The sequence below is a fragment of the Monodelphis domestica genome, chromosome 7 (assembly GCF_027887165.1).
Source record: "Monodelphis domestica isolate mMonDom1 chromosome 7, mMonDom1.pri, whole genome shotgun sequence".
In the NCBI taxonomy this organism is placed as follows: domain Eukaryota; kingdom Metazoa; phylum Chordata; class Mammalia; order Didelphimorphia; family Didelphidae; genus Monodelphis; species Monodelphis domestica.
Window position 1 is genome coordinate 175,729,058 of NC_077233.1, and position 14,743 is coordinate 175,743,800.

General features: G+C 40.4%; 1 protein-coding gene across 4 annotated transcripts in view; it reads left to right on the top strand.

Annotated features, from left to right (window-relative positions):
- RBFOX1 (RNA binding fox-1 homolog 1) overlaps window positions 1-14,743 on the top strand; it is a 2,817,840-nt gene that overhangs the window by 828,272 nt on the left and 1,974,825 nt on the right. For all 4 annotated transcript variants that reach the window (XM_056804034.1, XM_056804033.1, XM_056804032.1 and 1 more), the window contains exon 4: window positions 8,472-8,504. In XM_056804034.1, coding sequence (XP_056660012.1) covers window positions 8,472-8,504 — 33 coding nt within the window. The remainder of the gene's footprint in view (window positions 1-8,471; window positions 8,505-14,743) is intronic.

Here is a 14,743-nt window from a genome sequence, read left to right on the forward strand (position 1 = left end):
TAATGGCCAAGTATTTGCCATTCCTTGCTCTTTCCTATAGCTGATGTTGACTATTTTGGCTAGATAGGCATATGCATTTGGGGAAGGGGGGGTGACAAGAAAAGGGAATTCAAGGGGCTTTTTCAATATCAACATTGCAGAAAGGGCTGCCTGGCCCTAAATATAAGTAATGTCCCTCTCTCTGTAAGCAACAAGGTGAGCTCTGGAAAGAGAAGGCAGCCTGAGACTTGTCTCAAAGGCTGCTACCCAGAGAAAGGGCATGGCCTCAAGAAGTCCTGGCCTTCACTTCCTAAACTAAGTTTCATATCTGCCACATAATTAAGCTTCAGATAATGTTTGCAATCTCTCAATGTATTCCACCATATGTCAGGGTGACTGATGGTCTTGTCAAAGCCCAGACACCCATCATCACAGTGCTATAACTACTCTAACCTTCTTTAATGCACCACCACTAAGGGCAAACCAAGGGCAAGGATTTGTCAAACACTCTCCCCTTCCCGTTCTCCCTCTCTCTCCCTTGTCCTCTTGCCGCTCGAAAAATCATATGCAAGCTAAACCTCAGACAGTTGCTCATCACCATAAGTAAAACTATTCTTAGGTTACAAGCTGCCAGAATTTCAAGCAAATGCATGTAAATATTTCACTACTGACAGCAGGAGTTATTAAGAGAAACCTTGCGCGTTTTCTAGAGGGATTTTAAGAGGCATTTATTCATTGGGCATGTCTGGGGCTTAAGAAGTTTAGGAAATGGATATCACCTGTGAATGGGATGCTTATTTTTTTTTTAAGCTTGCATTTTAAAAAATTGTGTCATCTACTGATCTTGCAGCTGGTGGCAAGAATCAGTTCCCTGTTGGGATGGGAAAGGGTGCAGGTGGGGGGATTGATAGATATCGGTTTACTCCTCAGAAACACAAATCATAACTCACCCATTAATAGCAGCCCTATTAAATGCAATGGAGCCTTAAATGGGCTACCATTGACTCTGTAAATTAATTAAGTCGGCTTTATGAAGAAGCTTACATAGAAGGAATACCCATGATTGAAGAAGGGAAGTCTTTCCTAGTCTGTGTCTACACTAGGCAAAAAGGAGAAAGTCAGAATAAAATGGCAAGGCAATCAGTTTAAACTAATACTCATATAATAAAGTGGGTGAAAGACGGTCCACAATCTTATCTCTTCAGTCAAAACGGTTGTCTCCATGTTTTAGGGGCTGTTTATATTGTGTTTTGCTTTTAGATATAATGGAAGCTTCTTGAGGACACATTGTGTCCTTCTTGAGGCAAGTGCTTTTTCCGGTCCTTCTTTGTATCCCAAGGATTTTGCACATTCATGGCATGTGCATTTAGACATAGTAAGTAAGTACTTAAAATGCTTGTTGACTTGAGAAGGGACCTCAGAAGTCACCTAGTCCAAACCCTTAATTTCACAGCTAAGGAAACCAACACCCAAGTATGTTTAGAGACCTGACCAAGGTCAAAAGACATTTCATGGTTAAAAAAATGAATTTGAATCCAGATCCTCTTATTTCCCTCCTTAGCCAACTTCTCTTTTTTTCTTTTTTTTTTCCTTAATACTATATGTTGGAGTCCCTTCTCTCTTTTTGTGTTATTCCATCAAGATGTTATCAATTATCCTTTGGGAGATTACTATTCATTGCCCTATCCCCATCAATGAGGTTATCCCTTTTGGATAAATGGGCCTGTGTATTTGGGGAGGGGTAACAAGACAGGAAGATACATTCCTAGCTAAGTGGCTAAGTGAATAGAACACTCTCCTTGAAGTCAGGAAGTCCTAAGTTCAAACCCAGCCTCAGATATTTACTAGCTGTGTGACCTTGCACAATTCATTTAGCTCTACTTTGTTTCCCTTCCTCATTTGTAAAATGAACTGGAGAAAGAAATGGCAAATAACTCTGTTATCTTTGACAAGAAAACCCTAAATGAGGTGATGAAGAGACTGAAATGACTGAACAATAACAACCACAATATCCCCAACATCTCAAATAGGACCTGCAACCTAGCAGGTACCTAAAAATGCTTCTTGGTTGATTGATTACATAGGGTGCACTCCAATCTATAATTTATGGTCTTAAAGAGTTGAGAGGTTCAAAGAAGTTAATATCTTTTCCCATGGCCCCAACCCAGGGTCCTGAACCCAAAGTCCAGCACTCTGTACCCTAGACCACATTGCTCAAGATTTGTTGTTATTCAATCATTTTCAGTTGTGTCTGATTCTGTAACACCATTTGAGATTTTCTTGCCAAAGATACTAGAATGGTTTCTAATTCATTCTACAGATGTGAAACTGAGGCAAACAGAGCTAAATGATTTGCTTAGGGCAACACAAAAAGTTCATGAAGCTGGATTTGAACTCATGAAGATACATCTTATTTCTAAGCCTGAGACTCTTTCCAATGAGGTACCCAGTTGCCCCTGCTCAAGATGAATAAAACTCAAAATGGGAAATTACATTTCTAGACTTTTTTAAGACTTACAAAAGCTCTTTCCTTCTGACCACCCTGAGAGGTGGATGGTACACATATTATCCTTCTTCTTTTGGATTAGACCCATGATTACAAATATATTTATACTAATAAGTGAGCAAAGTCCCTCTATCAGTGAAAACTGGCACTTGCCATGTAACCTATCACATTAGAAAATTGCCCAAAGGTTCTGAAAGGTTAAACAACTTGCCAGTAGATGTCAGAGGAGAGATTTGAACCCAGGTTTTTCTGACTCTGATCCCTACTTTCTATCCATAGTACCAGAGGATTACTATATGATTTATATAGGTGAAAAAAAAAAGTGAAATGGCTTGCTTACAATCATACAATTGATAAATATCAGAGCAGGGCTTGAAGCTCAATATGGTGTCTCCAAATTCAGGCCTCTTTCCCTTATGCCACACTGCCCTATAGATGCAAAATCTAGAACTGGGAAAGCTTCACTTGGTTAATCATCAGTAACTCTAGACAAAGTGGGACTTTTAAATTTTTAATTAAATGATTGTTAAGAAATCACTAAAATGCTTTCATGTAATATAGTGTCTGCAAGGGGGCTCTACTTGAAACAATTGTTTTAGGACCATGTTGAATCTTCTGACAGGTGAGGGATTTCCTGCTCAGCAGAATAGTCATTTGTTTACCTAGAGACAAATCCAAACTGCCACAGTCTAAGTGTTTGAGGGCACTGCTTCTGGAATTCGATGTATTATTCACTAACTCAGCCCAGTAGGACACTTGTAGCAATGTCACAGAGATGTCTACAGTGAATTCCAGAGAGAAAGAGAAGGGAGACAAAAAGAAAGGGAGGGAGGAGGGAAAGAGAAAGAAAATGATTCCTGTAACAAAATGGAGATGTCTTAAAGTAGAGAAAATAGACAGAAGACAAATTTTCCCAGGGCTTCACTTATTCTTGGGTCATTTCCCTAGGGTGGTAGTTCTCAAAGTTTTGGGGGGAAAACTCCTGCCTTCACTTCCAGGAGGTATGTCACAGATCTTATGACACTTACATGTACAAATTTGTATCCATGTTTCTGTCATGCTATATGGAACTTACATTCACAATCGAATACATGGGAGAGTCTTCTGACTCTTCTCTAGTGGAAGACTATGGCCCATGAGAAAGAATAGTATTGTACCATGAGCAAAATATGTTTGAAAAGAATTCATCCAGACCTATATAATACCACCCTTGAGATCCATGTTATGAGATTGCCACATAAAGGAGCCTTAAAATGAGTTCTATTTTTTTATTACCTCTGAGACAAAAACTTTCTAGACTGGAGTCCAGGGAAGTGCTTTCTTAAACTCAACTCTTCCCTTTAGTAAAGAAAACTAGAATGAGATTACAGTGTACTTAGAAAATTGGAGAAACAATCAAAACCAATAGAAATTTAATAAGTACAAGTAGAACATAGGATGTGTAGGCTGTTTTAGAATCATAGCAAATTGTAGTTCTAAAGACTGGGAGGGATCCTAGACATAATCTAGTCTGGCCACCTTATTCCTGATGGCAAAACAAATTGTGGCATAAGATTGTGATAGAATATTACTGTGCCATAAGAAATAATGGGTTAATTTTGGGAAAACATGGAATGACCTGAATGAAATTATGAAATGAAACAAGCAGAACCAAGAGAATAGTATATATTCAGCAATAGAAATATTGTTTGAAGAATGACTTGTGTATGTCTACCTCCAAAAAGAGAACTGATAAAAAGAAATAAGTAAGGCATAATTTTACATATACACATTTCTTTTGGACAAATGATTCCTTCTCTAATGAGGGAAAAGGAGGGAGGGAGGGAGTTAACTGGATATTTTAATTTAACAAACAAACAACCAAACCAACCAACCAACCAACAAATAAGGAGACAGCCTTTGAGATGGGACTCAGGTTATCCTTGCGAGGTTAGCCAACTTGCCCAAGCTCACAGAGTGTGGAGTTAGTGACAGCATGACTAGAACCCAGGTTTCTTTATTCTCAATTCATTCTACCTTCCTCTATACTTTTACATGAGCCTATAACTACTGGTCAATTCCATAGACATGCTGGCCAAAATAAAATCAGTCATATCAATTGTTTAATATTCTACAGACAAAGCAACTGGCTGAATGAATTTTTCACATTTTGAGCTCTATCCCACTTTTAATGGGTGACTCTGGGATGAGAGGATTGAGAATATGGGTCAGAAAAACACAATAAGCAGAGTAAGCCAACCCAAAGTTTAGCTTAATTACTGTATGTTGCCTTGGTTTGCTATTGAGGTAATTCCATTTTGATCTATTTTTTAAAGTAATCAGTACTAAATAAAAAAATAGGAAATGTATTTTAAAAAAGAGAGAAAGTGTCCTAAAGTCATCATTTTCTGAGAAAATTTAACTTGTGTTAATCACCACAATGGAATTAAAAAGGTTGAGAAAGTGCTTTGCAAAAGAAGGGATATGACAATTTATGATACAAACTCATTTGCAAAATCTTGTGGAACAAAATAGTGGAAGTTTAAGGAATTCATTGCTCAGTAGTCTGAAGACTTGCTGTACTACATCTCCAACAATGTTTTGTGAATCAGAGAATTCCACTCATTGGGAATGAGTCCTGAATGTCAAAATCAGAAGATCATGCTGAGAGCTCACAGCATAGTGAAGTTTCTAGCTTATTCTAACTATCCACAGAGAATCCTAGCAGATAAAAAATGCCTGTGGGTCAGATCACATCATACAATTGAATGAACAACCTATCAAGCTAGTCCTGGGTACATATATCTTGAGCATCCATTGAAAATCCATTGAAAATGGACAATGACTTGATTTAGGAATAGTACAGTAAGATTGATTCTAGGAAGTTACACAGAACTTCTGTTGACCCTAAGTTCCTTCCTGAGAAGGCACAACTATATATCATGGAAAATCCAAACAATTGCTGAGGAATTAAGGTTTCTCATCACCCAGAGTTCACAAAGGAGGGGCACATAGTGGAGTATATGTAGTATATTACCAATGAAGAATCATGTGATGTGAAGAACATTACCATAGAGTTGTATGACTGAAAAGGGATGCAGGTCAATCATATAGCAAGATCAAGGAATAACTAATGAACAGCTTGCATGTTTCTTTGGTATCTACTCAAGGTCAAGAGATCTAGATGAAGGCCCCCAGGACACTGTGTAAACCCTGCCTGAGGATTTTTTAAATGACATGGGTGAGTTACCCAGGATGTACAATTACTTGGAATGTCCATTGACAAGATCAAAGATTCAATAAAGCCTTAAGATTTTATAAATGATGGCTATAACTTAGGAAGCTCTAGACAGTGCTGATTTTATTGTTTTTCTCTTCTCTCCCTACCCCTTACAACGCAGAGTTTATCAAGTCTCTTCTTTTTAACTCAGAATCATACATTTAAGTCTTGAAGAGAATTTAATGGTCAGTGAGTTCAACTCTCTAATTTTAAAGATGAGAAATCTGAAGCTACACTTCACAACAATTCGGAGAGGCAGGTACTATCATTCCTATAATCCTCACTTTCCATAGGATAGGAAACATTGCAATACAGTAATTTCCCCAAGGTAACACAAAAAATTGGTGGCAGGGCTAGGACCAAAATGCAGATCTCCTGACTCCTTGTCCAGTATTCTGTCCACTATGCTTTAAGCCTTCCCTCTCATCAAGGTCATAAACATTCCTGCCAGGTGAATGTGGGTTCTCAGTCAGCCAGGATGATTTCTCCCTATCCTGGAAGGTTAGTTTTGGGGATAAAGTGAGTAGCTTCTAATGACAGGTGAATTCCTGTAGGAACTCAAAGGAAAAGCAAGGGACAGGCCATTGAAATTCATTAAACATTTGAAAATTTCCAGAACCTGTCTTCCTTCCCTCCCTGCTTAGTGCTTGGGTTGGTGAGCCACAGGTCATCATTAATGGAGTTTCTGGGCTGAGTTCAGTGAGATGTTTGACCTCTCGTTTAGGAACCTGATGATGTGTGAAAGCCGCCCTGTCAGGGAAGAGAGATCGCTCATGCCATTTTAGGGGCTAATGATTCTGGTGACCTAATGTCCTCACACAGCTGCTCTGATTACTGTAGCTTAACAGGGACATTATAAGCTCCTGGGACTGATTTGATAACATGAGAAAGCCATACAACTCCAAGAGCTAACAGGACCCCAGATCTAAATCTCTTCTTGTTGGGTTCATGATCCCTGGTTGATATTTGTCTGGGCTGGATAGAGACAGGCTAGGAAATATGATTTAGTTTGTCCTGGTTGGCCTGGGTCCTAAGACACTGTGAACTAGGTGATAAGAGGAGGACCTAGAAAAAAATAATCATGAGGGACCAAGATTTCATCGTTAGGGATAAAAGAAGTGGGGAGCTATGCTGTTTCTTTGCTTATCAGACTGGCTGGGGGAAGTTTGAGTAGCATAGGTAGATAGATACACAGATCAATAGGTAGACAGACAGGATAGATGAAAGGAAGACAGACAGACAGATGAATGGATAGATGGGTGGACAGATAGATGATAGATGGGTATTTAGATAGATAGATAGATAGATAGATAGATAGATAGATAGATAGATAGATAGATAGATAGATGAGAGAGCATTTATTAGGTACTCACTATGTGCCAAGTGCTGGAAAACATGGTAACACAGAACAGTTTCAGATTTCAGTTAGGTGCCAGAAGAGTTAGCCTCTAAAGTCTCTTTCAATGCTAAGATTCTATCACTACGATTTCTCTATACCAAAGGGTTACTTATGGATCTCTAGTTCTTACACATACTCTACAGGAGAGGTTTTCATTTGCTCTAAAAGGCTTAACAATGGCTGGAAACAGAGGAATGGGTTTGTTTATTTCAGATCTTTCCAAAATAAGTATTTATGATGGATAAACAATCGTGGGGTGGGTGATAAAACATCTGCCTAAATAACATCGCTGGATTATTTTAAGTGATGTAATTAGTAACTGGGTAGCTAGGTGGCACAGTGATAGAGTGCTAGGCTTCATGTTCAAATTGGCCTCAGGTACTTCCTAGCTGTTTGACCCTGGGCAAGTCACTGAATCCTCTTTGCCTCAGTTATCTGAACTTTAAAATGAACTGGAGAAGGAAATAGCAAACCCACTCCAGTATCTTTGCTATGCCCAAATGGGGAAGCAGAGTGTTGGACATGACTGAAAACAACTGAACAAGAATAACAAAAGATTAGCAACTTGGGCTTTGGAGGTGGCCATGCCATATTCTATATGTGAATTGCTCATAATAGTATTCTCTGGATTGAAGGTTTAAATCTAAGATGAAAATTTAACTTGATAGAGACTATTCTTATTATTTTTTTAATGTGGAATGCTGCCTTACTCTAAAAGAGAAAAGGAAAGAAAAGATTTCAAAGAGGAAAGTTAAATCAGGGAATAAAACATGACTCAGAAACACTAACAATTACCTTTTAGCTTGGCAATGTAAACAGAAGGATCATTTCTTTAAAACTGCTAATTGTAGTTTTCTTGCTCAGACATTATCTGTCTTTGACTATAACCGCAGCGCATGTGTGTACACACACAAACATATGGTACCTAGCACTTTTCCTGTAAAGAGGAAAACAAAATCCCAAGAAACTTTCCTTGATTTTAAAAATGTTCATTTACTTCTTATCAATGATTGAATGCTGCACACGGACCTCTCCTTATTCTGTTAGGGTTGCTGGGCTGTGTGGAAAATATTAATTATCTGATGCACCCGATAAACAGGATGGGGAAAAAATTTCAGAGCTGGGCTTGGTAGAAGAAAAATCTTGGATGTACGTGTGTGTGTGTGTGTGTGTGTGTGTGTGTGTGTGTGTGTGTGTGTGTGTGCACCCTCACACATTGTCCCCTCAAGTCATAACATAAACTATTGATGTTAGTTCCTTTAAAAGGCAATTAATCCAATTACTAGCTTGTTCGATCAATACTAATGCAGTCTTCCTATAACTTGCAGGTTTTGACAAGCCAGGCTGCTAGCAAATTCGAGGTAGGAAATTCTCTTTCTTTTTTTCTGGTTATTTGGCTGGAGGTGGGGGAGGGATGGCGGGCTTTGTAATGTCTTTCTTTTCTCTTTTGGGAAGTGAGGCTCTGGCTTGATGGCCTTGTTAACTGTGATCTGTTTGCAATTTGGAGAGTGTTTTATCAGGTGGCTGGTTTCAAGTGTTCGATGATGTTTGCCTGCAGAGGTCACTTGGTGCTACTCCAAATGGCCCAGAGAAGGTCAAGGTAAAAAGTGTCAGATGCTTCTGAAAAATGACTTCAGGGTGACATTCCCTTCGGCAATATCGTCGAATTTCCCTAACAAAAGTGTATACTTTTCTGTCCTGGCACAAGTGCTGCTGCTTCCCTGGAGTAGAGGCCTTCCTTTGGCTTTCCAACCTGTGGTCTCTTTGCTGTCCTTTGTAACTCTCCGCTGTCGCCTTAGTACATGAGAGCGCCCCCTCCGCAAAAGCTCCACGAGAAAGTGGTCTGGTGAGGAGAGCCTAAGGGGCTTCGGTATAGGCCTCCAGCAGCACACACTGTCAGCACGGGCAGGATAACCAGTACGCTGTGGGGAGTGATTTCAGGGATGGATGTCAGAAAAAGCCTCTCTTCTCGCTCCCCCACAAAACAAAATGCATCTCGCATCTCTGAATCCCAGGTTACTTCCCTTTGCGTTCTTAAAAGGCAGAAAGAACTCTGTCAACACTGCTTCCTCTCCTGCATACTCTGGGCTTACATGGTACATCCCAATAAGAGGGAAATGGCGGCATTCAAGATCAGTCCCATCCTCTGTTGCTAGCCTTCTGCTTTCTGTGTTTCTTCCTAAGGACTGCGGGAACAAGGTTTTTCAGTTTGTATCATCACCGCACCAGGCAAACAAGCACAGGGCTGAGGCTTCCTGGACAGCTCCTTGCCTGGAGACCTTTCTTCCATCTTGTCACCTGGAGATACAGGCAATGCTGACAGATGGGGCTGTGGGGCACCTAATCCACAGAGGGGGTCACAGCAAAACCTGTGACCTCCCACCTCCATCTAGGATTTGTCTAATGTGCTAGCTGTGTATACATTCCAGTGCTGGGAATCCTGGAAGAACATACTTCACAGGAACAGTTCAGCTCTTGCTGATACTGGGATACCTGCTGAAGCCTGTTCAAAGGCACTCCTGCAAGAGTAGACTGAAAACTAGGTTGATGGGCATGTGGTTTTTTCTTCAGCGTTAGTGACCTTAAGCAGAGGAGAAAGAGGCAATTGCCCATAGGGTCTAGAAGGGCAGACCCTCTTTTACCCCATATTCTTTCACTTGCCCAGGTGCCATAATCCCTGATAGATTCATACCTTTGACTTCACCATTGTCCTATTCCTGCTGCTTTGTTTCAGAAATAAACTCCTGGATGGAAGAAGAAATGAGACAATATGCTTCCCCCCCCCTCTCACACACACTTTCACTCTCACTTTCCCTCTCTCTCTCTTCCTTCTTCTCCCTTTCCCCCTTTCCCCCTTTCTCTCCTCTCCCTTTCTCTCTCTCTTTCCCTTTCCTTTCTTCCTTTCTCCCTCCCTCTCTCCCCCTTCTCTCTCTCAGTGTCTCTCTCTCCCCCTGTTCCTCCCTCTCTCCTTCCCTCTCCCTTTCCCCCTCCTCTCTCTTTTTCTGTCTCCCCTCTTCCTTCTTTTTCTCTTTCCCCCCTCTCTCCCCTTTCTCTCCTTCTCTCCCTTCCTCTCTCTCCCTTCTCTCTCCCCTTCCCCTTCCTTTCTTCCTCCCTACCTGACTCTTTCCTCTCTCTCTGTCTCTCTCTCCCCCTCTTCCTTCCCCCCCCCCTTGCTCACTCTCACTCTGTCTCTTTCCCCCTTTCCTTCTCCATTTTGCTCTCCCTCCCTCCCTCTGTCTCTGTCTCTCTCCTTCCTTTTTAATTTTTTATTTTTGCACAAGTTGGGGACAATGGTTATGAAATATTACATGCACTTTCTCAGTTGATATATTTGGTTAGTTTTGCTGAATTGCTCTTTTTGCTCATCTTTCTTTTTTGACTGTGTGCTTTAAGGGATGACTACCTGGGGATAGAGAGCAAAGAAAGATAGCTTTGGAAATAAGAGTGTTATAAAAACAAAAAAATCAATAAAAATTAAGAATTTTTTTAAAAAGGCAATACTCTTTGGAGGAGTAGAAGATTTTTCACTCATATTTTGGTGTTAACGAATCTATGAGCTCAGTTTACTCTTTGGCTGGTGGGAGAATCTAGATTCCTAGGAGGTAGGAGGTGAGATGCAGTGTGAAGAATCAAGCCATCAGCAAGTATTTACTAAGCATTTTTCTGTGTTTCAGGCACTATACTAGGCATGTGGAATAGGCCACAAGCTGTGGGGAAAATACAGGAAGTAGAGATAATCATGCTGGGAGGGGACACTTAAGGCAAACTTCAACATCATTTTGAGTTCAGTGCCTATCTCCAGAATGCCCTTGTTTGTGACTTCTTCCTTCTCTGCGGCAAAATAGGTGGCTCCTCAGCCTTTTCCTAACATGAATTATTTCTCTATATGTCTCAGTTCAGAGGACCATAGACTGAAAGCTGGAAAGGAACCAGTCTAAAGTATCAAACATTTGGCCTGTGGGCAGCCCTAAAGCACTTCCAAGTACCCCAACCCAGATGAAAATGCAATTGGGAAATATTTAATTAAAAAAATGGAAATACCACAAAAACATAGAAAATATTATAACTAAAAACTGTGACAAGGGAAGACTGGTGCTCTATCCATTGTGCCACTTAGCTGCCCCTTCAAATCACTTTGTTCTAAGCCAAGGTTCATGACTAGAGGGTTCTCAATAGGACACACACCAATCACAAACATATTGTTGGCTCTGTCTAGCACTTTTACAATGCGACATTTATGGGCTAAATCAAAGAGATCTCCCTACTCCAAATAGGCAGTTAATTGTTCACCAAGAAGTCAAATTTTAGAATTATTTCTGACATGATCATCTCTCTATCTCATTGTCTGTGGTATTTTTTCTCTGGGTGTAAAGCACATCCATCACAGATCAAGTGACAGGTCTTTAAAGGACATTGAAAATTAGCTTGAGCACTACTCCATACTGTAAAATGTCACCTCCCATTAAACCTCACAACTTGCCAGCCCCAAAGAAGTCTCCAACTCTGTTCTGACATAATGGTGGATGAGGAGAGGAATGAGAAGCGGCTATTTATAGTGTTAGGATATTTCTAGAATTTCAGTTTCTTCTGACATTTGCCTCTCTCTGTGGCACAGAAGCTAGCTTGGGACTTAGACTCAAAAAGACCTGTGTTCAAAACCTGATTTTGTCACTTGCTGGCTGTGTGACACTGGGACAATTATTTCATCTTCCTGAGCCTCAATTTCATCACCTGTCAAATTAGTATTAGAACAAATGTAGCACGTCCTTCATAAGACTTTTCTGAGACTCAAATGAGACAGTAATGTCTATAGAATACTTTGGCATGGTAGAGAAAGCTCTGGCATCAGGGGACTTGGGTTCCAGTTCTACCTGTTAAACTTATTATCTGTGTAACCTTAAACAAATCATTTCATCTTTTTATTTCATTATTTCAATTATTTCATGATTTCATTCATTTTCTATAAAATGAGGCTTCAAACTAGATGGCTTATAGTCTTTTCCAGATATAAATCTGTGATCCTATAGCCTAGGTTTGGACAGCTAGATGGCACATATAGAATGCCAAGGCTGGCATCAGGAAGATGAGTTTAAATTTTGGCCTCAGACACTTACTAACTGGTTGACCTTGGGCAAATCATTTAACCGTGTTTGCCTTGGTTTCCTCATCTGTAAAATGAGCCTGAGGAAGAAATGGCAAACTACTCCAGTGTCTTTGTCAAGAAAACCTAGGGGATGTCAAGAGTCAGACACAACTAAAAAATGATGCAACAACAACAAATGACCTAGGTTTAGTTTTCACTACTGATGCTCGCTACATGTGGGACCTTGTGAGGTGGTAGACTAGCTGGCCTCTGAGGTCCCTTTCTGCTGTAAATCTCTAATCCTGTGTTAATATTATTATTTCTGTCATTATTCTCTAGTGAGTATGGCCTATTACAAAATTGCTGTCAGCCAGAACCAGATTATGGAACAGGAAACTTCAGTATCTCTAGGCCAGCCTTATCCTCCTTCCTCCCCTAGGCTGCTCTCATTGGGAATACTAAGGTACTCTAGGAGGGGAAAGAAACTAGGATCCCTGAAGGTGGGAGAAAAGAAACTTAGCAAATGTAAGAGGAAAGGGTAGGAAACAGGAGAAAAGAGAGACAGACAGAAAGACATAGTCAGAGAGAAGAAGAGAGAGACATAGGGTGACAGAGAGGGAGAGAGCATCAGAGAGAGACAGACAGAGACAGAGAAAGAGAGTCAGAGACAGAGATGGAGAGGGACAGAGAAAGACAGACAGAGACAGACAGGGAGACAGAGAGACTGAGACAGAGGGAAGGGAAAGAAACATAGAGATAGAGAGAGAGATGGGGAGGAAGGAGGAGGAACAGAAACACAGAGACAGAAAGAGGGACAGAGAGTGAACATATGAATACAAATATTGGGTGTACAGGCGCACCCTAGGAGAATCACATATCAAAGTGACCTACAAATGAGTTTTTTATGATCTACCTAGAGGAATGCATTTTACCAGCCTCCTGCCAGCTGCAACTGACTTTTGCAAACTCTGTTGTCTTTGCTTGTGACCATTATGCCTGAGATAAAAAATAATTGCTGCAGCTGGAGAAATTTTTATGCTACTGAAGGGAGGTAACCTTTTATTAATTGAATTTCTAATGGAAATTCATCAAAGCAAGAGATCACAATTATTTAATGGGTGATCCATATTCACAGTGCACACCATTATGTAAATAATCATTTGACACCACTGAATGTGTCCTCTCAGCACAGGCTGACTTTCTCACTGACTACAGAGAAACTTGGGCCAATCTTACGAGTTTTGTCTGACACGCACCTGTGCTATGGGTTGAACACAGGCTAGAGGGAGCATAAAGAAAATGTGTGGATTTGAAATTAACGAGAACAAATGCTTTCATTTTATTTCTGTTTTTAATGCTTCTCGATGAATATAGGAATAACATTTGCTAAATACGGACTTGATAAACATGACAGAAAGCTAGTTTTTTTGCCAATAATTTTTCATGGCACACACTCTCCCCAAACCACACACACTTTTAATAAGATAGCACATGGAGTTTTTGAAAATATTAAACCTTGCAGAAGGAAGAGGTTTATCTCCTGACCAAATTCGGCCCGGCAATGTTTATGACAGCTGAAGAATTTATCTTAAATTCCCTCTGCTAGCAGCAAACCACATGGTCTTTTTTCCCCTAGCTGCCTACAAGAACCAAACTAAGATGTCACATACATAATATAACAGATAAATGGCCCAATTTCCATGTCCACATGATGAATGGAATGCAAGTTCAGCACACACATATTTGCACATTAATTGGCACTGTAGGATTTTATTCTGTTCTGTGAAGTCGCTACTGTATGTCCTGTAGACTATTTCCCCTTCAGAATCATTAAGCCTGTTTTATCACACAAACGCATGCACATTTTTTCCTATTTATCTTCTCACAGCTTGCCCTGCTGAGAGGGAACCGAGTTACCTGGGCACTGTGGTTGGATTGGAAATGTGAACACTGGGTTCTTCCTCCCACCCCCTCTGTGTCACCCCCTCTCCCCAGTTCCTCTCCATCACATTAACATGAAGATCTGAAAAAGAGGCCTGTGTATGCTGAAATGACAACAAAACAAAGAGTTTGCAACTAGGGATGTTTGAAGGAGCAATTTCTTTTGTTAGCATTCAACTTCTCACCTCACCTTAATGATTTCCTGTTGATAGTTTAATGGCAAATAGAAACCTGGTGGAGGGCCACAATTTTGACAAATTGGTGCACTTGTAATTCACGGCAAAATTACTGAGCTGAGATTGATTAATATTATATCTCTGCGATCTCCCACGATTGTAGCATCAGAGACACAGACAGCAAAGCCCAGTGGCCTTTGGGAGACAACAGCAAAATTCAGCCAGAAGAAAAAAGACAAATTCTGCTCTGTCTCACCCTATTTTCCTCAAGAAGGAATGGGTGCTGGGCCAAGAGCCCTTTGATTGCAAATAAGCCAGCCTGATAATGGGTAGCCCAGTGTAGATCCAATGGCCCACCAAGGACAATGTTTTTATTCCTATTTGCCTGAAATCAGATAAG